Source organism: Lissotriton helveticus, chromosome 2_1 (genome assembly GCF_964261635.1).
Source record: "Lissotriton helveticus chromosome 2_1, aLisHel1.1, whole genome shotgun sequence".
NCBI classification, from domain to species: domain Eukaryota; kingdom Metazoa; phylum Chordata; class Amphibia; order Caudata; family Salamandridae; genus Lissotriton; species Lissotriton helveticus.
The window spans coordinates 1,986,186,183-1,986,209,025 of record NC_136059.1 but is presented as its reverse complement, the minus strand read 5'-3'; the positions used below and the strand labels follow the sequence as shown (position 1 = coordinate 1,986,209,025).

The 22,843-nt window shown below is 47.0% G+C and overlaps 1 protein-coding gene across 2 annotated transcripts in view; it reads right to left on the bottom strand.

Moving 5' to 3' along the window:
• The window catches only part of FHDC1 (FH2 domain containing 1), a 111,552-nt gene that overhangs the window by 46,786 nt on the left and 41,923 nt on the right, over nucleotides 1-22,843 (bottom strand). Inside the window, exons 1-2 of one of the 2 annotated variants that reach the window (XM_078676940.1) lie at nucleotides 1,108-1,221; nucleotides 951-1,012 (exon numbers count right to left, since the gene is read on the bottom strand). In XM_078676940.1, the coding sequence (XP_078533066.1) occupies nucleotides 951-985 (35 nt within the window). In that variant the 5' untranslated portion in view covers nucleotides 986-1,012; nucleotides 1,108-1,221. Of the gene's footprint in view, nucleotides 1-950; nucleotides 1,013-1,107; nucleotides 1,222-22,843 lie in introns of those variants that run through there. The other variant, XM_078676939.1, reaches the window with a different exon arrangement.

Below are 22,843 nucleotides of genomic sequence, written 5' to 3'. Positions count from 1 at the left end.
GGACAGAGGTGGTGTTGCTGGAGAAGACAGATGGTAGAGATGAAAATATGGAGAGACTCACCTATCCTATTGTAGCCTTCACCCCATTAAATCTTTTAATTATGTATTTATTTTGCCAGTATGTTTCTACTATTCTTCTCTGGTAGCTGACATTTTCCTTTCTGCGCTTTGTGTTATTTAACAATTCTTCGCAATCAAACTCCCCCTTTGGCATTCTGGCATTAGGCACGGTTTTGCCTTTCTCCTCCTATTCACATTCATTTTCACTAAATAAACATAAAGTGACAAATCATGTTTCAGTTCTTATGTTTTGCCATTAAATGTATTTTCTAACATTGAACCCAGCACCTTACACAAGACTTGCAAAAACGTGCCAAGGGAGCTGGCAGATAAGTATTGCTGGATCACAATCCATGAGCAAGCAAAATGAAAAACGTGCAGACTTTATAATCAAAGACAACAAAGTGGCCCTTAATTTTATGATGAGCTCACAAACTGTCACCGGATTCTCGCTCATCAATAATGTATGCTGAGTAATTCAGTCACAAAAACCCTCTATGATAGTAACATTCAGCAAGGCGCCTGCACTCTGCCAAAACCAAAAGGTGAACAACTAACCTACCAATGTTGGCCACAACCACATCAAACAAACGGTCACCACACTGCAGTCTCTGCTGGAGATTCTAGGAATTAAGCACTTGACTCACGACACGTCCTGTTGCAAAATACTTTATGCTGGGTGTGCTCAGAGCAGCTGTGGAAAGGTGGATTCACCACTCAGCCTGGGCCATAAAAACACACCCTGCACTCTGGCAGTTCACTCTGTACATACAGCTCACAGGACTAGTTGCAGGTTAATATTTACTGATGTGTCCCAATGTGCTTTTTCCATCTCAATGTAGGCATACTATGCACATCAACAATCTGTCCTCAAAACAAAAGAATCTTACTTTTTGAATTGCTTCAGAAATATCCCAATGTTCATGCTTCTTTTTGCATCCAACAGAGAAATCTGAAATAAAAAAATAAAAAAATGTTTTAAATAATAATCAAGGACATGCAACGCAGAAGTTTCCAGTTGAAACCCTTGCCACTCCTAAAAGTTACGCCATTCAAGGAAAGCCTAAATTATTGATGGCATTGGGTGCGGTGTCACTGTGATCGGAGGTAAGGAGATCCCATTCATGAAATGCTACACCTCACGAGACACCGAGTACGTACAGTCCATCGCAACCCTTCTGTTTGGAAAGGTGTATGAGCAGGACAATGCCCACACTCACCTGTGACCAGGGAAACCAACCACTGAACACCTGATCAGTAAAAAAATAAATTTAAAAAAAGCTGACGTGTTGCTGTGTGCACCTCACTGAATGTATAGCAGAACTCAATGACGCATTCAGAAACCAAGACAGGCTATTGCAGGCAAGGGGATAAACCACTATGTGAGAGTAAGACACGCCCAGAAAGTAGGCTTATATTATACAGTACTGGAGAACATTTTCATTTTTTTTACTTTTAAGGTGGTCCTCACTCAATTTAAGAAAAAAAATCTTTTGTTCCTATTTTTGTATTATCACCCGCTTTGTATTATCACCCACTATGTATAAATAGCTCAGCAAATATTAATTTGTAATAAATTAGGCAATTCCAGGAAGCCTAGAATAGAGGGCTCAGCGACTGCCCAGAGACATTCAGGTCACATGTTCAATTCCTGGAGTAATGCTTCAGAGATCAATAAAGCAAGGACCATTGATTGGTTTAATAGTATTTGAGTGCCTAGAGACACTTCCGTTTGTGGTCTGCACTGTGGAACTACTTAGTAGTATTTCAGATGCATGAAAATGAACTTGAATAACCCATCAAGACATTCTAAAATGAGTTCCCCGCAATTGTATCAATTCCGTGCCTTGAGGTGACCAGCTTTGCAGCTTGCTATGTTGGAATACATTAACTTAGCTACTTCTTCCCACACTGTGGTCTTCTGGCACCTCTTGGCAATGACTGAAAGCTGCACGTTCAGAGATGCAAAACTTTTGAGCTAGTGTGCACAATTTGGTTGAGGGGGGGGCGGGGAGGGGAGTGGCTACAATTCGCATCACCCATGGTGTGCCTACTCAAGTACCAGCAATGAGCCACAGTCTGTCTACGTCATGGAAAATTAGGCGGCCCTGCTGCCGCACATGGGCTACAGAAAACCACTTTACACCCAAGTGTACTATGTCAGCCTCCACACTCAACTGTTATTGCATTTTAAATGATCAGGGACTATCATGCACATAACTACAAATATATCCTAAATAAGCAGCGGCGGCTCCTCCATTATGGCAGAGCAGTGTCGCCCTCCCAAACTCCTCCCCCCCTTCCCCCCCTCCCCAGCCAGCAGATGAAAAATACAATTATAATAGAACAGGTTTATCATAATTTTATTTTTGTTCACAGGTATGCATGTGGGTTTTGCTAGCCACCTTCGGGCTGTCAAACAGACATGTGTGCTGCGATCTCTCCAACTAGAGCTGCGTTGCTGGGTTGGAGACAGCAGGTAGAGGCTCCCAGTATTTCTGCAAAAGCAAATCCAGACCAATCCTGGTGCTTCACTCCTACGTCCAGCAGCATGAGCGAAGCATCTGGATTTGCTGCAGGGGATTCTGGGAGCCTCAGCCTGTGCTGCAGTGGAGCTAGAGGAGCTGAAAGTGGCAATGTTATTTTTTGTTGTTACTGTCGTCGTTAACCGAAGAGAATGAGGTTTTCTTCAAATCTTAAACCCGATCGAGCGTGGAATGGGAAGGAAGAGCCAGGAATAGTACTGTCTGAACCTCAGCTGTTTTTTCTATCCAAAGTATCACAATCCTGGGGATACAAAACAAAGAACATTGATCCTCGGGTGAAAGCTCCACATACGTACAAAAAACGAATGCTTGATTAGGAGCTTGGAAAAATTGAGCGTTTCACAGTGTGCAGATATTCACTATCCTCCATTGTACATCAGGTACTAAGAAACAAATGGTGAGGTATGAAGAATACCAAGGTGTACTTAAAAAAAAAAAACTTTGGATGCAGGAGATTGTTGTACGTCTTTTTTGTTTTATTCTATATTTTGCCAAGACAAAACTGCCTTACTAGGAATTGCTGCTGTCGACAACTGAATAAAGCATTTCTCATGCTGCTTTGATGCTTTCACTGAAGTACAATTAGCACCTGTCAGAAGCTTCCCTCGCAAGTGACAGTGGAAGTTATTTCAGGTATATTCACAAAAGTGCAGTGGTGGCTGCACAATGAAGAAGCAGGGGCTTGGCAAATGGTGAGGTATTGGTGTGCTAATCGGTTTGTGGGCATTTATGGTCTGAAGACAAGTAAACACTCCACACGTCTCACTTAAGATTTTCATAAAAGACAAAAAATCTATTTGAAAAATGAATTTATATTAAGATTTTTAATAAACAATGTGTCAAATTCTGGGACAGGGAGTAAGGTGAAAGGCTAGTGTGCCACTAGTCCCATGTATGGACCATCGCTGGAAGCCTTGTCTTGAGGCTCCTCCCACATACACCCCCTCCTCCGCTCTCCATCTGAACAGACGTGCTAATGATGTGCAAAAGTCAAGATCTGCAGCATCATATCTCCTTGGTGATATGTAGTCACCTGGTAACCTTATTAATAACAGAAACAGGAAAAGAGGAGCGTGGAGGCAAAAGTAACAGGGTTATTTCCGAAAAATCTGAGGTTGAGGGATTGCGAGCCAACACACCCCGCTAGGATACTGCATTAAACCCAGCAGCACTACTCGTTCATTGAAGTTACCAGCACCAACTGTTCAAGGACAAACTATCTCCCAATCACAGATGTAGTTTTTAACGGGTTCAGGCAAAAAAACACTGATATGCCGTAAGCGTTTGTAGCGTCGTGCTACAATAAATACAGACACCTGGTTTCATCTAACTGGAGCTTTATTCATTACATCCTGCTCGTGCCCTGTCCCTACTCTAACTGCCCTGGTTCCTGTCTCTGGCCCCTCCCGTTCCTGCTCCTCCCTCTTAACTCCACCCCAACCACTAGACCACATCATACAATCTGACATCTCCCCCCTTCTTAACAAACTGAACTTAGTTTCCACAGTGTTCGCACTTCTTCAATCCACCACACGGGTTGGCGGACGGCTTGTTCTTCGAGCATCAGTAGTGTCGAATCCGTGGTGGTCCTGACATTGACCAATCTTTTCGGTGCCTTAACCAAGACATCCTTGACTACGGGAGTGCACCTTTGAGAATGCAACCCATTATGTGTGGGCTGTTTACTATCCGGTTCCGCAGTTATCATGGTTCTTTTATGTTGTGTGACTGCTGCTGGCTCAGCTCGGCCATGGCAGTCTGCTTTCCTTGGTGACTCTTGTTCTGTTGACGGTTGATCTCCTTCGGGAGTGGACAATATTCCGGTCTTCTTCCGAGCTCCCACCTGTACGGTTATTTCTCTTTGTCTTGTCGGGTTGGGAGCAGCACTGTTCTTCTGTTCACCATCGGGCATGCCAGACATTAATGTACTATCTGAAATGGGTGTCCTGTCTTGATTCCTGGACTCGTTTGTTGCCTCTGTATGTCTCTCTCTCTCTCGCTTACGTTTGGAGCCGGCGAAACTCCTGACCATCCGGTCAGGTACCTGTTCCTCTCTCGTTCGGTGACAGTCGATCTCTGTCACCACTTTTGGTCCTCCTCCCGGGGTGACCGGATGATCCTTTTCTACTTGGTAGATACTGTCCCATCTCATTGTTTTCCTTCCGTCAGTTCTTTTAGTCAGCCTCGCTGACCCCATCAGGGGTGACGGCATATTACTCATGTCTTGAAATGGCGATGACTGATGAGACATGGTGTCCTTTGGTTCTGTTGTGCTGTCGGGTGACTGATGCCATGGACGTGGTCGGGAACATGATTTTGTTGACTTGCACGATTGGACAGACATACTTTCCGACTCGGAGGAGTCGTTCGTGGATTTCTTTTGAGAACGGTCCTTTGAGGGCATCGTGACTGATAAGTTTATTGAGTCGGTGGTTTGGGATGACATGCTCCTGAAGTCGGAGCTATCTATGGAGCATTCCTTTGGGTACATCTCTTTATGTGTCTTTTGTGTTGTTGTGATGGAGAGATTGTTTGTTAACCACACATTTATTTCTCTAGTTTGATCTCGGCGCATTTGGTCTTTACCCTTTACACGGGACATCACTTGTCCCTTCTCCGTTCTCTCATTGCCACAATTGTCTTGAGGGCACGTGCCCCTCCCTTTTCGGTGTCTGAGTGACTTACCACTCCTCATGTGGTTGGTTTCTTCTTCTCGTTCGTTAGACGTGCTGACGTCCGTGCCATTGGGGTGATATGTCTCGCTGATTGACGCGTCCTCGGACTCATCTATAGACTTTGGTGCATAGCGGGAGGATGCCCGGGGATGTTCGTGTGCCGGTTTCCGGCGTTGACGGGACTGGTCCTGTCTTTTGTAGTTTGTCTTGCTTGCCCTCCTGTTGAGCAATCTGCCATATTGTCCATGGGTGTGATCTGACCCGCTTGACATTTCATCTGCTTCATAACCATTTTCATCATCGGTTGACTGACTCCTTGAGGTTGAGTAACTCCGTGAGGTTGTATCAGTATAGTCATCCGTTGACTGACTCCTTGAGGTTGAATAACTCTGCGAGGTTGTATCAGTGTCGCTTTCGCAATCCTGATTCATCCTGGTCTGTTGTGATGGTGACTTGGGGTGTTCCATGACACTGTGTCTCTTGTTTCGTCTTGGCTCTGATTCACCCGCCTTCTTTTCGGCTTTGTTTGATTCCTGGGCCTTGCCCCCGGACATGAGGGATGTCTCTCTCCAGACATCCATGTGTCTTGCATTCGAGTGCATGTCTTTCGATAAGTCCTTTGCTTTCATCCGCACTCCAACCTCGGCCCCTCTGATGATTCTCTTTAGCGACCACTGTTCCTGGAGAATCTTGCGCTTTGTGTCTGTGCTTGAGCAGCCTTCGATTATCCGGAGCCGAACTGCTTCTTCATCTGTAAATGTATTGAAATAGCAGTGAGGTGCCAGACTTAGCAACCGGGTGATGAATTTCGGCAATGGTTCTCCTGGTTCCTGCCGTGCTGCATTGAAAGCGATGCGAGCATGATCCACTTCCACCGGTGCATGGAAATGGGCACGTAACTTCACTTGGAGTCTTTCATAGCTCTCTGTGTCCCTTTTGGGAAATGTTCTGATTAAGCGTCGGCCCTCATGACCGACCAGCTGAAGGAGTAGCATCAGACATTTCCTGTCTCTTCGCTCACCAATTGCCTCAAGAAAATCGTCCAGTGATTCCAGCCACCGGTTCCATTCTGGCCCCAGGTTCTGGTAGCTAGTCTGTGTCACTGGGGGTGGCACTCCAATGCAGGGGCTCGAAGTATGAGTTTCTTCTCTCACCGACATGATGGTGAACTGCGCTGGCTTGACAATATCGCAGGACCGTTCCCTTCCTCTTCTTCTTGTTTTCTTTTGCTGACCCTCCCGGTCTCTAGTCTCTGTTTGGTTACCTTCTTTGGAATCAGGTAGGTTGATCATTTATCGTTGCGTGGCGCCGGAGGTATGCTTCGGTACTCGCCTTTGCTCGTGTTTGCTTACGTGCAGGATCCGTGTTTGCTTGTGTCAGTTCCGTTCAAGATTTGCGTGATCCTGAGCTTGTTAGCGTCGAGGCTTGCAGTTGCTTGGGCTTGTTTATATACGAAACGTGTTTGTTTGTGTTTTCGTTCCGGGCTAATGCAGATTATCCAGTCACTCATCTATCTCTTGCATGCGTCTATGCTTGCTTCTTTTCCGCACGTGCGTTGGCCAGTGTTTGTTGCATTACCTTTGTAGGTGTTCGTGCTGGTTTGTTGTTTCTCGCCCACGTTTGTTTGTTCGCTTTCAAGTGATTGTTTGTATCTTTTCGCCACTGCTGATTGGTTTCTTTGCCAATGTTTGTTTGGCCTTCGCTAATGCCGGTTTCCTTCCTTGGCCACGATTTGTCCAATGCTTGTTGATCCGTATGTGACAATGCTTGTGTCTCTTTGCATGGATCAATGCTTGTTTACTCTTAGTCAGTACTTGTCTTTACCGGTGCTTGTTTTTTCCTTTTACATTTGATAATGTTTGTTTCTCTGTTCTTGCCAATGCTTGTTGATTTCTGGCTGTTGCCTGACTCCAAGATGGCCGCCTATGGATCACACAGGGTGTCCTTACAACCCGCCTGACTCAAAGATGGCCGCTCGCCTGAAGTCTCACCCCTCACGAGACTTGCTTTCATTCAGTCTGCCACTCAAAGGACTCTCCCCGGTACTCACCGGCAGCCGGTCCCCTTCTAGGCAGCAACTCTTCTTGAGCCTTGCACGCTCCTGGGCCTCCAGCACATCCAGGTAAGATCGAGGCAAACTCCCTCGTTACCGGCATGCTATTTCTCACGCCTCGGGGTGAGGCTTTCCATCGGGGCAGCACAATTTCTATTGGCGGGGCAGCGCTTCCTCTCACAGCGCTCGCACAGTCTCCGCTTTGCGTCCTCACACTCCGGTAGCACGGCAGGATCGGGGTTGGGCTCCCGATCCCTCGCACAGTCTGTTTCAGCCCTCACCTCACTCGGGTGCTTGCAGTTTCTTTTGGCGCGAACAGCGCTTTTGCTTCTGGGCACACCACGGGGCTTCCACAGTGCCCCAGGCGCCTTCTTGCGACCAGGGTATTAGGCAGGATCGGGGTGGGCTCCCGATTCCTCCTTACTTTTGAGTTTCCGCTTTTCTTCGCCGACAGCATGCTAAACCTCACGCATCGGGCGTGAGGTTTTCCGACGGCATTCGGGTCCCAGTTTCGGCGCGTTCAGCCGCGCTCGGCAGCAGACTCTCGGGGACAGCGTCCTCTTCACCAGGGTACTTCTTCACTCACTGTGTGGCACTGTACAGGGTCGGAGTGGGCTCCCGACTCCTGTTTATGTCTGGCTGCTGGTCTACACACACTCGGCGGGATTCGCGCTTTCAGCGCCACAGGGTTTCTTCGACCGAGCGTTTCAGCGCTACCAGGTCGGGGTTTCCTCGGGGTTCCCTGGCTTCTTTGGAGTCGCGGTCACTTGTTCTGGGCCACACTTGTCAGGCCTCAGCTTTACTTGGCAGCGGAGCTCTTCCCTCGACGCTGCATGGGACAGGGTGCCTGTATGTGGTCTCGTGGGCTGCAGTCAATGCCATCCCATCCTCGTCGCCAGTTGTAGCGTCGTGCTACAATAAATACAGACACCTGGTTTCATCTAACTGGAGCTTTATTCATTACATCCTGCTCGTGCCCTGTCCCTACTCTAACTGCCCTGGTTCCTGTCTCTGGCCCCTCCCGTTCCTGCTCCTCCCTCTTAACTCCACCCCAACCACTAGACCACATCATACAATCTGACAGCGTTGAACATTTGATATATTCGCTGCTGTACAGGGCCTAAAAGATGGCCCTCAACAAAGAAAGCATTTCAGGCCTGAAAACGCAAAGACGACAGACTGCCATAAGCATCCTTTTTATTATGGTTTTTCGCCCAGATTTGAAGAATGCTTACACAAAAGTGTCTGCCAGCAAAAACACCACAAGTTAATTGCAACGTTGCACAATATTGGTCAAGCTCTAATTGCAACGTTGCACAATATTGGTCAAGCTCAGTGTCCGCCATTTTCATGGCTTAGGGTAGGTTTCACTTCCCATTGTACAATTCTACACAGATAGATTTTTAAACGAAAACAAAATGCGCTACTCTTAGCTGAAGTGCAAAAAGGTTTGACTCTCAGCAGGGCAGACTCAGTCTTTCATCCATCCCAAGGTCCAGCAAACAAGTAGCATGGAGGAGGGTGCCAATTGTTATCTACATTAAACAGCAGGCATTATTTCCCCTGGGACTGCACGGGTCATAGAAAGACTACGGACCTGAAGAGATGTAAAGCTGGACAGATGTACAACAATTACTATCTCCTTAGGGTCATGGTTGAAAGAAGCAGAATGAAGCCGGCCATGTCGGCCGCACAGTGACAAAGGAGGAGACAGGATTTTTGTGTTGCTTGCCCTTACATGTAGATTTGACTTTATTTCACGGTAGGTGTGCATTGAGGTAGACCTGTCTATACACCACTGTCCGATCCTACCACAGGCACTTCCGTTTTCTGGAGATTGAAGTATTTGTGGGTCAAAAAGGACCTACCTGCAAACATCTGGCATGTTTACAACTTTGGGCCACAAATACGCATACTTCTCCATCGGTTATTGCTAATCTTGTGTACCAATTTATGCTTGGAAAATATATCAGAGTAGTCTTTAAATTAAAATTCACTGCTGCAAGACAGATTCCATGGTGATCCGAAAGCAACACGGAGGAGCAACAAACTATGGTCATAAGCAAGGGTCACAAATCGGCCTCAGTAGCACCTAGCGAGGGGGCTCTGGATGTATGAGACTGTCCCGTTATTCCATCGGGAGAGTTGAAAATTCTGAGCAACTGCCAGGCTCATAGGTCCATAATATGCCCAGAATATTGATGCAGGAGGCGGCTGAAACGTGAATAGGAACTTCAGAGTTAAGAGAATATCTGGGAGGTTTACCTACAATTGGGAGCGGCCAGCTTAAGTGATCTAATTATGACTGCATTTGATCGCCTTTACTTTAGCAAAAACCTTTATTAGAAAATTGCATCATAATTAATACTTCCAGTCGGAATACGTGCAGTCTCATATTTATGGTTAGTGGTATTACTATCGTTAGTTTCACAGGTATTTTGACGGTGGTATAACATGAGGAGCACTCCATCTTTATGAAAAAGGGGCACATGGAACATTGTTGGATTTATGCCCAAAGGTCACCTATCAGCTTAAGGGGTTGCTGATGCTGAGCCAACTATGAAACCCAAATAATGGAAAGTTAAATCCTCCTGGATAGCAGAGGGAGACAATCAGTGAGCCATCCCATTTCTCAAAAGGAGCCATGGAATAACGGGGCAATGTGGTCTTTAAGAGCTACATAGTTATCAACCAGAGGTATCGTGGCATGATCCTATCATGGTAGATGTAGAAGAGAGAAGCAGCAGGCTTGAAGAGTAAAGCAGTCAAGGAACTTTGTGTGGGGGCATTATAATATTTTCCAAGAAAGTTAAGTTCTGAAAATGAGGAATCCACACATTGGTGGTAAATAGAATGAGCCAGCAAAAAACAGTATTTCATTGGAAGAGCGGTGACACTATGAAGCACCTTCTGCTGCGCTAGGTCAACTACCGAGGAAGTCCTTACAAGAGGCACAAAGGAGTGCAACACCTTGGATTTTGAGACATCGGAGATGAAAATACAAGAACACCCTTGAACTACAAATTCCAAAAAGACTAGAAGCAAATGGGTGAATGAAAAGGTGAAAGAAAGGGAATATCAAGAACCAGATGGCAAGTTAATTCTGGACCAGGCAGGCGATCACACCACAGAATTAGGCACGCAGCAAAAACCCTCCTTTTATCAACTGTACGCATCCACACCAGTTTAATTCGTGTAAAAATGTGTCTTAGGGTTCAGACTGAAGATCTCATTTTTGCCAAAAAGTGGTGACTGTGCTAATCCCCAACATATACTCTGGAAGAAGTCTGAGCAACCACGCTTCTTGTTGATTAGCTGCACTTGCCTCGAAATCCATCATCTTCTGTACAATTTGTAGATTTTAACAAAAATGTGATGCATCTCACACATCAAAATTTACTGAAAAACAATACCACACGTGTTGCAGTGCAGTGGCAGATGTATTGTCAGCTAGACCGGTCACCTTTCAGTTGCCAATTGCTGTCTTTAGATGTAAGACAATATCAATGTAGTTGTTGTGGGCTACGCTGTGTGGGTAACCCAGGCCTCCCTTGGGCATGGGAGGTAGCGCGGGGGCAGAGCACGCTGCAAGCAGGAACACACGCCGACACTGTGTCACAATCGGAAGTGACGTCCCCGAGCGGACGTCATCCTTTTATTCAACCCCGCAGGCCACGCCTGGCCTGCGGATGTGGGGATGCGTGTGTGCGTGCAGCGACTAGAGCGCTGTGGGCATTACATCCCTATCCAACTATATATTTTTTTCCAACGAACAAAAGTCTCGTAACGCAAACATTGGAAGAGAATAGCACTCCGGTACTTGCGTGTCCATTGGTGACATCTTCACGGTGTCAGCAGACAAGCATAGTCTCTTAGTCTCTGACTGGGTGGTGGGTTGGGCCGCAGACTGTAACACTGGGAGTTGGCCCTCCCACTTTCGGCATCTTGGCGCGTGTTTCTGGCCATGACGGGAGATGTTGGTGGCCCCAATGCTGATTCAAGCCCTTCCGCCTGGCTCCCAGCCATTGGATTGTCTTCTTCTCCTTCTTCGGGAGCTGCGGCCACGTTCGAGTCAGTTTCCCTTCCGCCCTCCTCGGATGGTTGTCTGTCCCTTGGCAGAATGGCTTTGAACCAGGAGGTGTTCCTAGATACTTCCTCACCTCTTTTCTGTGCTGTGACCATGGCTTCTCATGGGCCAGCTGCATGGCTCTGTGTCTCAGGCTCTGGGGAATGACCAGGTGTGATCCCCTCAACAGCACCCCTTCTTCAGTAGCGCTCAGTTCATGTCGAACCCGCCACATCTTCGTGAGCGATTCTCTGTCTCCCGCCGACCAGGAGTTGGATGGGCGGAGGTAGTCAGCCCACGACCCTTCTTGGACTGCCTGCAGTGATCTCAGATAGACGTTGTCGTTGGTGGCTGCTTCCTTCACTTCCTCTATCGTCATGCTTTGGGGGCACGACGTGAGGGCTACCCACTGTGCATATTCCTCACAACCGTCGTCTTCTGCCTCTGGTTCTGGTGTAGACGGATGTCGCGATAAGAAATCTGCAGGGTTTTTGGCACCCGGCCGATATACGACTTCCATCTCATACGGTTGGAGTTGGATCACCCACCGTTCTATGCGAGGTGGCGGGTGTGGACCCATCCCTTTGAAAAGGTGCACCAACGGTTGGTGGTCAGTGACCATAACGAAGGAGTGTCCTCGCAGGTACAGGTGAAAATGGCTACAGGCCCACTTGATAGCCTGAGCCTCCCCCTCGATCTGGGCGTACCTGGTTTCGGTAGGAGTGAGGGCCTTGCTGGCAAATGCTAGCGCTGTCCACTGGCCGGGTTCATGTTCTTGGGTCAGCACTGCTCCAAGGCCCACTGGGCTGGCGTCCACTATCACTTCCATGCGCTTTGTGGGGTCAAAGTAGGAGAGGGTGGCCTACTCCAGGAGAGCATCTTTGATTCCTTGGAATGCCTCGTCTTCCTTCGGGCCCCACTGCCAGACGGCATCGGACTTGGTCAGCGCTCGTAGAGGTTCACTCCGAGTGGCCAGGCCCGGTATGAATCGGCCACAGTAGGTGGCCATCCCGAGGAAGCTTCAGATTTCCGTCGGGGATTTTGGCGCTAGGGCATCCTTGATTGCTTTGGACTTCCTTGGGTCTTCCTGGATACCCTCCTGGTTGAAAACGTATCCAAAGAACTCAATGGATGGCTGGAAAAATTGACACTTTTCCTTATGGAGGATTGCTCCATGTGCACTCAGTCTCTTCAAGACATCCCGAAGGCGTTTGTGGTGTTCCGATGCGGTGGCGGAGTGTATCAGGGTGTCATCGCTGACATTTATTACCCCAGGCAACCCAGACAGGAGTTCTCTGATGGTGTTTTGAAACACCTCCGCCGCTGAGGAAATACCAAAGTTCAAACGCTTATACCGTCATAGGCCAAGATGGGTGCTGAACGTGGTAATGAACCGACTCTCCTCCGCTAGTGGCAACTGGTGGTATCCAGCATTTAAGTCGATCTTAGAAAACCACTTTGACCCATTCACGTCAGCAATGATGTCATCCATCGTGGGGGTCAGGTGTCTCTCTCTCTCCGCATCGCAGCATTTGGTAGCCGCATGTCGATGCACAGGCGTATTTCACCCGGCTGCTTGGGCTTCTCTACAATCACCATCGGCGATACCCACGGGGTGGGCCCCGTGACCTTTTCTATGACGCCCAAGTTTTCTAACTTTTCAAGTTCTTTCTCCACCAGTGGGCTTAGGTGGAAAGGTATCCGGCGGTGCCGCAGGGCGGTGGGAGTGATCGACCTGTCGATGTGTAGCTTGATTGGTTCACATTTTATGCAGCCCAAGCCTCGGAATAGTTCGGGGAAACGTCCCAGTAGCTCCTCTACCTGGTGTGCCCTGATGCGGTTGGCAAATGCTATCAGTTTCAGGTCCTCAGCCGTGTGCCTACTTAGCAACGTGTCAGCCTCTCTGTTGATTATGTGGATTATCGCTGTTACCTCCGACTCGTCGGCCTGTATAGGTATAGTGATCTTTCCTTTGAGAGGTAGTGGTGTGTCCGCTCCTTATGCGAAAATCCTTGTCTTGGATGGCAGTATCTGGGGCCGTGGGCATAGTTTTCGGAATTGTTGCAAACCCATTACATTCACAGTGGCTCCGGTGTCAATTATCGCCTTGACTTAGTTTCCCGCCATCTGTACAATGCACGTGGGCTGTGGCCGTCGCCGCTGTTTGAGTTCTCGCGCGAATGACACGATGTAGGCCTCTTCGTCCTCGGACGAAGAGTCGTCATCCACTGTGGGTAGGTGTCTCTCGGTCTTTGATGGCGAAGGTTCTGCTAGTGACAGGTGTCGGACAGCTTTGGTAGGCATGCGTGACCTCTTGATGGTCTTTGTCGTGTTCCTCTTCCGGCACACTGTCGCGAAGTGGTTTGGAATTCCACAATTCTAGCAGGTTTTGCCCTGTGCTGGACACTCCTTGGCCGCATGGGGCTCATGTCCACAATATCCACATCGTGTCTGGGGCTGGTCCTTCCGGTAGTCTCTCTGGGGCGGTCCGCGTGGCGGAGTCTTTACCGCATCTGCTCGCTCGCTCTTGACAGCCTCTGATTTGATTTGGGGTTTGTGGAGGGCTCGTTCCATGGCTGTAGCCCTGACATTCGAGAGGTCATGGGACCTGGCAAAGATTAGTATATCTTCTAGTGAGATCCCTGGTTTGCGTAGTATCGACCCTCTCAACGCCTTGTCTCTACACCCTTGTATGATCTGCCTCCGTATGGCTTTCGGTTGATCCTCGTCGGTACAGGAACTGGCTATTTCCCTTACACGGGCATAGAACTGGTCCATGGTCTCACCTTCCCTCTGGCGTGCCTGTCCCAATTTGAACACTTCAAAGTCCAAGTTCAGTTGTGGGTCAGAATGACCGTTGAGGGCAGCCACTGCTGCATCATAATCACCCGCCGCCCCCGTGTTGGGCAGGTGTTTGAAGAGTCTAAATATCTCATCCCCTGCATAGTGCAATAAGAGCGACGTCTTCACAGCTTTGTTTGTCTCTCGTGTGACTACGAAATAGTTTTCCAGTCTCTCAATCCATATCTTCCACCTTGGCGATGCTGTGGATGGGTCCTCCATTTCACTGAATGGTGGTAATACCCCCGATGCGGCGTGTTGAAAGGGGATGGGCCGTGGCAGGGAGACAGGCGGCGGAGCCGCGGAGAGGAGCAGGCAGCTCCGTTGCAGCCGATGGTGTACGGGCGAGGGTTGGGCCCCCTCCGCTCGTCGCCAATGTTGTGGGCTACGCTGTGTGGGTAACGCAGGCCTCCCTTGGGCATGGGAGGTAGCGAGGGGGCAGAGCACGCTGCAAGCAGGAACACACGCCGACACTGTGTCACAGTCGGAAGTGACGTCCCCGAGCGGACGTCATCCTTTTATTCAACCCCGCAGGCCACGCCTGGCCTGCGGATGTGGGGATGCGTGTGTACGTGCAGCGACTAGAGCGCTGTGGGCATTACAGTAGTGAAATCTTTGCCCATGCAGTGCTAATGGGAGTAAAACTTTTTTTTTTAAATAGTGCTTCAAAATGTGACTTATTAATGTTACGTAATTTGCCTTTTCTTGCAGCAGTTAACCATGTCACATAATTTGTTCCTCCCTTACCGCATAATTCAAGTGACTGCCCCATAAGTGAAGAGCGCACAATCGCACATCTAGCTCTCAGTGCAACAGTAATGTCGATGATTTTAGCAAAAAGTCTTTTTTTGCTGGAAAACTAGGAAGCATCCGCCAAATACATACATCAGCCAATAGGGGTGACAATCATTAGTTCACCTGCTGCAACCGCTCAAAGGGCCCGAGGGTTTTGAGGGGCCCACTACACCCCAATTGATTATTTCTCTTTTTCCAAGTTGAGGGGTCGGTGCCTCAGTATTCCCCATTAGCATAGGGAGCATAGCACCCATGATTTAATTCATGTGTGGATTAAGAGAAAAGTCTGGCATTAACTACTGCAACATCAGTGGCCCAAACTTAACTGGCCCCTCAGCTGCGTGTGGAAAAAGCCCTATTTCTTCCAAAATTTTCTTTTGAAAACCTATAGTTTCCTCCAATTTCCCTTTAGAGATTAACATCTCCGAGTATCCCATTGACCAAAGAAACTATTTACTGCAAATGGAAAGTCACTTTATGTCATTTGTCAAAGAGCACAAAAAGGAAGCGTTATATTTAAAAGGCAAGAACCGCAGTCGTGTCATAGTGACATTGGTCTCATGGCCTCGCCCCATATCCAGGACACAAGTTTTAAAAAAAAAATTAAGTGGGAGTACTAAACAAGTTAGGCAGCATGCAAGAAAAATCATGGTGCAGGACATCACAGTGCATGACACTGCACGTGGCATCACAGAAGCGACCTCACAGAAAGTGACATCGCAAAAAGTGACATCAGATATTAAGACCTCACATGTTTAGCAGGTCTATCATGAGTACATTTAAGTACATTATGAGAGTTTACAAAGTTAGATGTTGCCTTTGGGTTGCGCCAAAAAAGTGTCTCAACCCTGACGCAAAACCTGGGCCTTTTTTTTTTTTTTTTTTTTTTTAACTCTGCCACAAAGAAATTGGCAACAAGGAGAAACGTGCCAGTAGATCTGTTCTGTCTAATTGGTTGCCATTTTAAAATATCTTACGGGGTTAAGGCACCTGCTGCAGGGATCTTTGTGTGCCCAGTAAATAGCAGGGAATAATAATGGTAAATTAATTCTGGAGGTTAACGCTTTCTTGCAGAGATCTATGTTTTGTCTAGTACCAGATTTGAATCAAAGCAGTATAGAAGGTTAACATGTCGCCTGTAAAGCATATTCTGTAACGTGTAGATGGCAGATTTGTATTTTATGTACTCAGTTAAGTGTTACTCCTTTTAACAGATCCCTTTGTTAGTTGCAGTTCATACATTGTAAACCTTATAATATAGCACAGTGAACCATGAAGGATATGGGACTCCTACACCATTAACCATCACTGTCTTATATACCACATCTTGTACACTGATTTCCACACTTAATTATGAATTGTCAATGTAGAATGTGTAAAGTGCTCAGATACCCTGCATTTTCGATGAATAGCACTATAAAAGGAATACATTAGTGGCATTGAAATAGTTATATGTTTAAATAATGGGACAGACCAACACAACTGACATTCTTACAGTCCATGAATTTCTATACAGGGACTGAGCAGAGGCAAAAGCTGCCTCTCTTAAGTGCTTGTGAAGTGATAAGAAGCGGTGTGCTTTTGTCATCCACCATCCACCCCCACAGGACCCTCGGCCCCCCAAAGACCCCTCCAACCTCGCCCTGTGTTGCATTTACATCTAGGTGTGAGGGTCCAGACCGCATCCACCCAGGATACTCAATGAAATGGAGGACGACTGATGGCCCCTTCACTTCGGCCTTTTCTTTGGCCAAGCTGAAGGTGAAAATTAAAGAGCCACCTCGTCGCCTGCATGTTGCTGCTGGGAATGGAAAGCAGAGAACCTGCAGGCGCTAGTGAACGTGTCCAGAGTCTGAAAATGAGACCGGTAAAGGTTTAGAGTATTTCTTTAGGGCCAGCTTCTTGCCAGGGTGAATGGTGTCTACCTTGTGAAAATAGTGGGTAGACGCGTTTACCCGCGTGTGCCCACGACTTGTGCCCTGCCCATATCTCCATCTTGTGGAACAAACCAAAGCCTTGCAACTTTCAAGTGAGGTCTTCGCCAATCACGGTCATTTCCTCAGCCAGCAACATAGCAGTTCATTCAGGACAACTTCAGCCCGCCCTGCTGGCGAAGCGGTCATAAAAATGTCCCTGTGCGAGATTAAGGATGGCGTGAACTCATTTTTATGGCAGTCTGTCAACTGTAATAAATCCTTGAGTACAGAGTACTGCAAAGCGCAGGGACAACAAGTAACGCCTACGGGGTCAGCCCGCACGCAGCAGAACTCGAGGACATCGCATGTCCAAATACTTGCATAGATGCACTTAGTATGCCGCATACGTGTCTTTCAGCTGTGGAGCAGGTGTCTCCAGACGAGGCAAATTTCAATACAGAAAAGTTGACTAAGCAGTCTGGCGGGGTCCATTGCCCTCTCTGCTCTAAAATGGCAGCGTCTCAATCTTGGCTACGAGGCTACAGTTACACCAGTGTTTACTAAGCGCTTTCTGAATTACCAAATCATGTATTCTTACAACTCAAGTTGAGTTCGGTTTAGTGCCTTAAACAAGGCTGCATTACACCTCCCAGGTTGCTGCCTCACAGTAAAATGCAAACAAACCACCAGAGAGCAACTAGCGATCAAGAGAGACGACTTAATGCAGAAGTGCATGTTCACACTCGCGGTGGTGGTCAAAGTCCCACAAGTGGAAAGAGAGGAAAGACTACTTAGTGTTGCAGCCATTCTACAATAAAAGATATTTTGGAGCGTGCTCCCAAGCTTCACTGAACTGCACCTGATATAACCCATTAGGCGGGGGCCTTCTTCAGCCACCAGACTCTTTAAAATCCAATTCATTCAAGGTGCCATATTTCGACACTGCTACCAATCCTGGCAGAATGGGTGCCTACAGCAAAGATGTAATCATATAGAACGCATTTCATACTGTGGTAGTTTCACAGAAAACATTAATGTCATGCAGATAACATGCAGCCTGTTCTTTTAATCAAACCACATTTTTGTTGATTTATTATTAAAACAAACAAAATAAACTGTACAGTGACTCTACACTAATGCACCAATTACCTCTGGTTGTGTGATGGAACCATGCATGCCGGTTCCACGCGGTCTCAACCACGCATATGCCTTTATCACACATGCCTTTACAACAAAATATGCATTGTTAAGGCATGTATGGCAAAGACATATCCCTGGTTAAGGCTTGACAAGCAAGTCTTCCACCCTCCCTCCTTTGTCCCCTGCCCAGAGTCCCAAAACTACCCCCTCCCACCCAAAAAACAACCCCCCCCTCGGAGCCCTAAAAACGTCCCTGCCTCCATCCTAAAAACGATCCCACCCTCCCCATAGCCATAAAAACTACCCCGATCCCTGCCCCCACCAAGCCCTAAAACGCCCCAACCCCCTGACACCTAAAACTATCCCCTCCCTCCTAAAAACCAACCCCCTTCCCTCCAGCCCTACAAACTACCCTGACCCTCCAGCCCTGAAAGCTACCCAGACACCCCCAGATGAAAACTACCCCGACCCACGCAGCCCCGAAAACTACCCTGACCCCTTGCAACCCTGTAAACTTTCCTTACCCCTGCAGCCCCGAAACCTACCCCCCTCAGCCCATACAAACTACCGCGTCCTCTGGCTCTCCCAATCCTTCCTGCTTCCACCCAGCCAGCAGCTAGACTGTGCATTGCAACCCTGTAAACTTTCCTTACCCCTGCAGCCCCGAAACCTACCCCCCTCAGCCCATACAAACTACCGCGTCCTCAGGCTCTCCCAATCATTCCTGCTTCCACCCAGCCAGAAGCCAGACCGCGCATTGCCTTAACCACACATATGCATGTTAAGGCATTATGCATGGTTAAGGCAATCGTGGTGGCGCTTGCGTTTTTTGAACACGTGTGGCTGAGCCTGCATTGTTTCGACTGTTGCCCATGACTTCTACAAGCTTGTTGCAGTAACCTAACCCCTACAGGTGGAAAGTTATTCTGTTCCAGCAGCCAAATGCCCATGGTGGTTTTGCACCGATATGAGCTAACAGCAATCAGTATGTTGGTCGATTAGCATCTTAATTTAGTCTGGCAGCCTAATTTTGAAACCTGGATAGCCTGGCAATGTAGACGGCATCGCATGAATTCAAAGCGGACAACTCAAAGCGGCCTAGTGGCACGGGCAATACACTACAGTATGGCATTATTTACACTACACTCCTTTTACATCAACCACACATTTAATTTGCCCTTTCCAAATAAGTTTACTGCTCAAAATCTATTTTGTTACCCAGACTACTCAATTATTGCCCTCTCGCAATCTCCCTCTATTGAACTTGTATCATTCACAAATGATAACACACTCTAGAATACACCTGCCACAACTTAATTTAACACAGCACGCGCAAGACCAATGTTCTAGTCCTTCTGTGACATCTATTGAAGGTCTTCAGTCGTTTGTTGCGTTTACTACCCTTGAGCATCAGCAAGTTTAAGAACAAATATATGGACTTCTTCCTCTAGATTAATAAACTATGTTCAAATAATCTCAGTCCTAGCACATACCCCTGGGGAGAGTGGGATTTACTTGTAATCCCCTGCCAACACCTCATTCTAAAGCTGCCCCTTCAATACCCCTCACCTGCAGCCACTAACTCTAAACCTTCGCACAACAGAAGTGGCAACACAAAGTATCTCAAAGTGCGAGATGCGCGGAAGCACCGTGGGCCGATTTTATCTAGTTGGGTGTGCTTTGTTATTTACAAAAGGTGGTTACACGACGCACATTCCATTGCATTTAGCGTTTGGCCTGGAAAAAGAAATCCACTCCACTTACAGGCGGACTTATCAGTTTACTGTTTGCACCACAGAACAAGATCCTCCTGCATCATGGAGCCAGGTTGCCTCTGACCTTTGCTTGCAAGTCACCAAGCAACGAGGCAGAAGCATCTGTGTGGTTCGTCGATGGAAGCAGAGAGAGATACCACCAAAAGCGCCTCACCAAGCAACGGATAAAGCGATGCCTCTGCGTATGCACCCGTGGGAACGGCAGACCCTTTCAAGCACTTCACACAAGGTCAGAAAAAAAAACAAAAAAAACACTATGGTCAATATACTTTACAAAACTATACGGAAAATATACAACTCACCAGAAAATGAAAACTATTTTTCCTGCAGTCAATACAAGGAAAGGGTTTTTATATTATAAAATACAACAAAAAACACTGGATTCTGCAAGTGAATCAATCAGTGCCAATGTTCGATTTTTTTTAAATTACTATAGGAAGGTAGCAATAGAGTATATATTTATTTCAATGAATACCTGAATAATGCAGATCTAATTAACAACTTAGAGGTAGAGGACAGTTCTAAAGTTCATCTGCATCTCGCTTATGTCTTAGACATAACAATTAGTAAACTTGAAAGCTACATAAGCAACATGCACCTTCAGTTATCGGCCTCTGTACATGCATCTCTCCCATGCCCTGCAAGAGGCCAGGCTCTATGCCGGCCAGATGCATTCGGCCATTGGATATTTTAATCTCAACTAAACTTGCTCATATCGGCTGCCAGCTTTTCTAAATGTCCTGGATGTTTTCATTACCAATACGCCCAGACCCTTAATGTTTAGCTACTATATCTCACCCCCCCCATTTAATTATCTACAGTACTCATTTTTCCTCTGATAACGTTTTTTGAAAATTAGCAATGTACATATCTCATACTACCTCCTATGCATACTACCTCCTATGCAGACTAACACTTTAGCACTTCCAATAGCTTGTTTGGCATTGGCATGAGGAAAGAGTGTACCCAAATGAAGCAGTGGAAGGAGAGAGCTCATGAAGGCTCTTGGATGTTTGGGCTACATTATTTTTCTGCAGTTCTGCACAAGCATCCTAGGTGCACTATTGTGAGAAATCAAAATAGACTGCTAACTTTCTGGATATGCCAGGAATTACATCATGGTGTTGCCCAGTTTCCAGATTTCAACACCGGTGTGCTATCTTCCCTAATTCCGGACTGTTCCAATTCCTCCAGGTTTTATAGTTAGGTGGGGGCAGAGGGGAGGCTGCAGGTTGTATGATTTTTAACTAACCTGTCTGTGGTCACTACTTACCACTTCACTGTCCCTGGAAGGAGGCACATGCTCTTGTACTGCTAATGGACACCACAAAGACAATGTTGTGCATACCCAACAATAGCGGCAAATAAAACTGGTTGGGTGAATATTTGACCCACTGACAGGCACTGATAAAAACCAGCAGTGCCCTTAGGCTCAACACCACACTCTCAATCGTGGTCCCTTTTAAATGGTGTTTAAAACAGGCCATAATTGAGAGCTCTGGAGTAGAGGCTGAAGGCACTGCAAGTTTCTCACAGTGTCTGTTAAGGAGTTAAATGAATGTAAAATAAAAAAATTAAGATTTTCTTACCCACAGACTCATGCTCGGTGCTCCTTTTGGTCTCGGCAGTCGTTGACTCAAGCACAAGCTTCCAGAGCCTCAGCCAACTCTCCTCTACCAATCCAGACGCTGCCCTCATACTGCTCATGCAGCATGAGAGAAGCACCAGGATTGGCTGGAGCATGCTGCTATGGTGCTTTCAGGCACTGGGGGCCTGTGATTGTCCTCCACCCAGCTGTCTGGAGTATATAAATGCGCATGTCTGGCGGGCCATCGCAAAACATCCGGCCAAAGTGACATAAGGCCTTTAAACTGAAGTGCACACAGTTCCTTCCTGCTGCTGACCCTGCTCCCAGACTCCACTGCTGCCAGGATAAAAGATAAAAAGATAATACATTTGTTTTACCATTTTATTTTTCATGTGTCCTGCACTCGCAGCAGAGCGGCAATGCTCCTTTGCCCTCTGTGGTGTAGTTTTGCCACAGAGAACGGAGGCCTGTAAACCATGACCTCAAAGCTGAGAAGATTCAACATTGGATGGGGTGACCACCTTCCTCCAGGCCTTTATGGAAAGATTATCTAGTCATTAACTTGTGTAGCAGCCCAATGAACTCCTTTTTGAAAAATTCTTGTTTTGCTTCCAATGAACGAGTTAAACTAGCACTCCTGAAATCGGTGCTTTGTTGGGGAAAGGTTCAGGACTGGGGGCAGCGTCAGTTGCGAACTGAAGTAAAGTGGTCGCCCTACATTGGTTAGGCCACCAGGGAAAGTGAAAAAATACCTCTGATGGATAGATTTCAGGCACTAGCATGGTCCTACAGCAGAGCTGTACTGCCAGCTCAACTGGCTTTTTTGATGACAGAAGGAAGAGAGGGTTATGCATGTGGGTAACCGGAAGCACCCAAGGATGGGCCAAAATTGGAGCACAAGAAATGTGTTCAACTCAGATGGTGCAGCTTCACACATTTCTATCGACTCTTCAGACTTTCCAACAATGAAGAAAGGTAGAGGGTGTCCTTAATGAAAACTGCTCATATACACACAGACCCAAGTTGAACCCTTTATTTAGGATTGTAGGTCTATTCAAATTGCTAGTCACTCAAATAATCTCTCCTTTATCATAGCCTCTAGGGCGAACAGAAATACTGGATCTGTTCTGCGCCTCATTGCTATTTTTGAAACACAAATGATTGCTTTTGCCATTTGCGGTCCATTCAAATTTGTTCACTGATAATGTGAAAGAATTCACCTATCAAGTAACTCGAAGCAGCATTCTTGTTACGATCATCAAACGTTATTTAGAAAGTACAAGGGGTTAATGTTTAATAGAGAGTGGTGGTCGAACAATTCCTTTCCGTGTTATTTTAATAACAGCATTCCTTGTGGCCATTACCTCCTCAAAAAGAGTTAATGAACA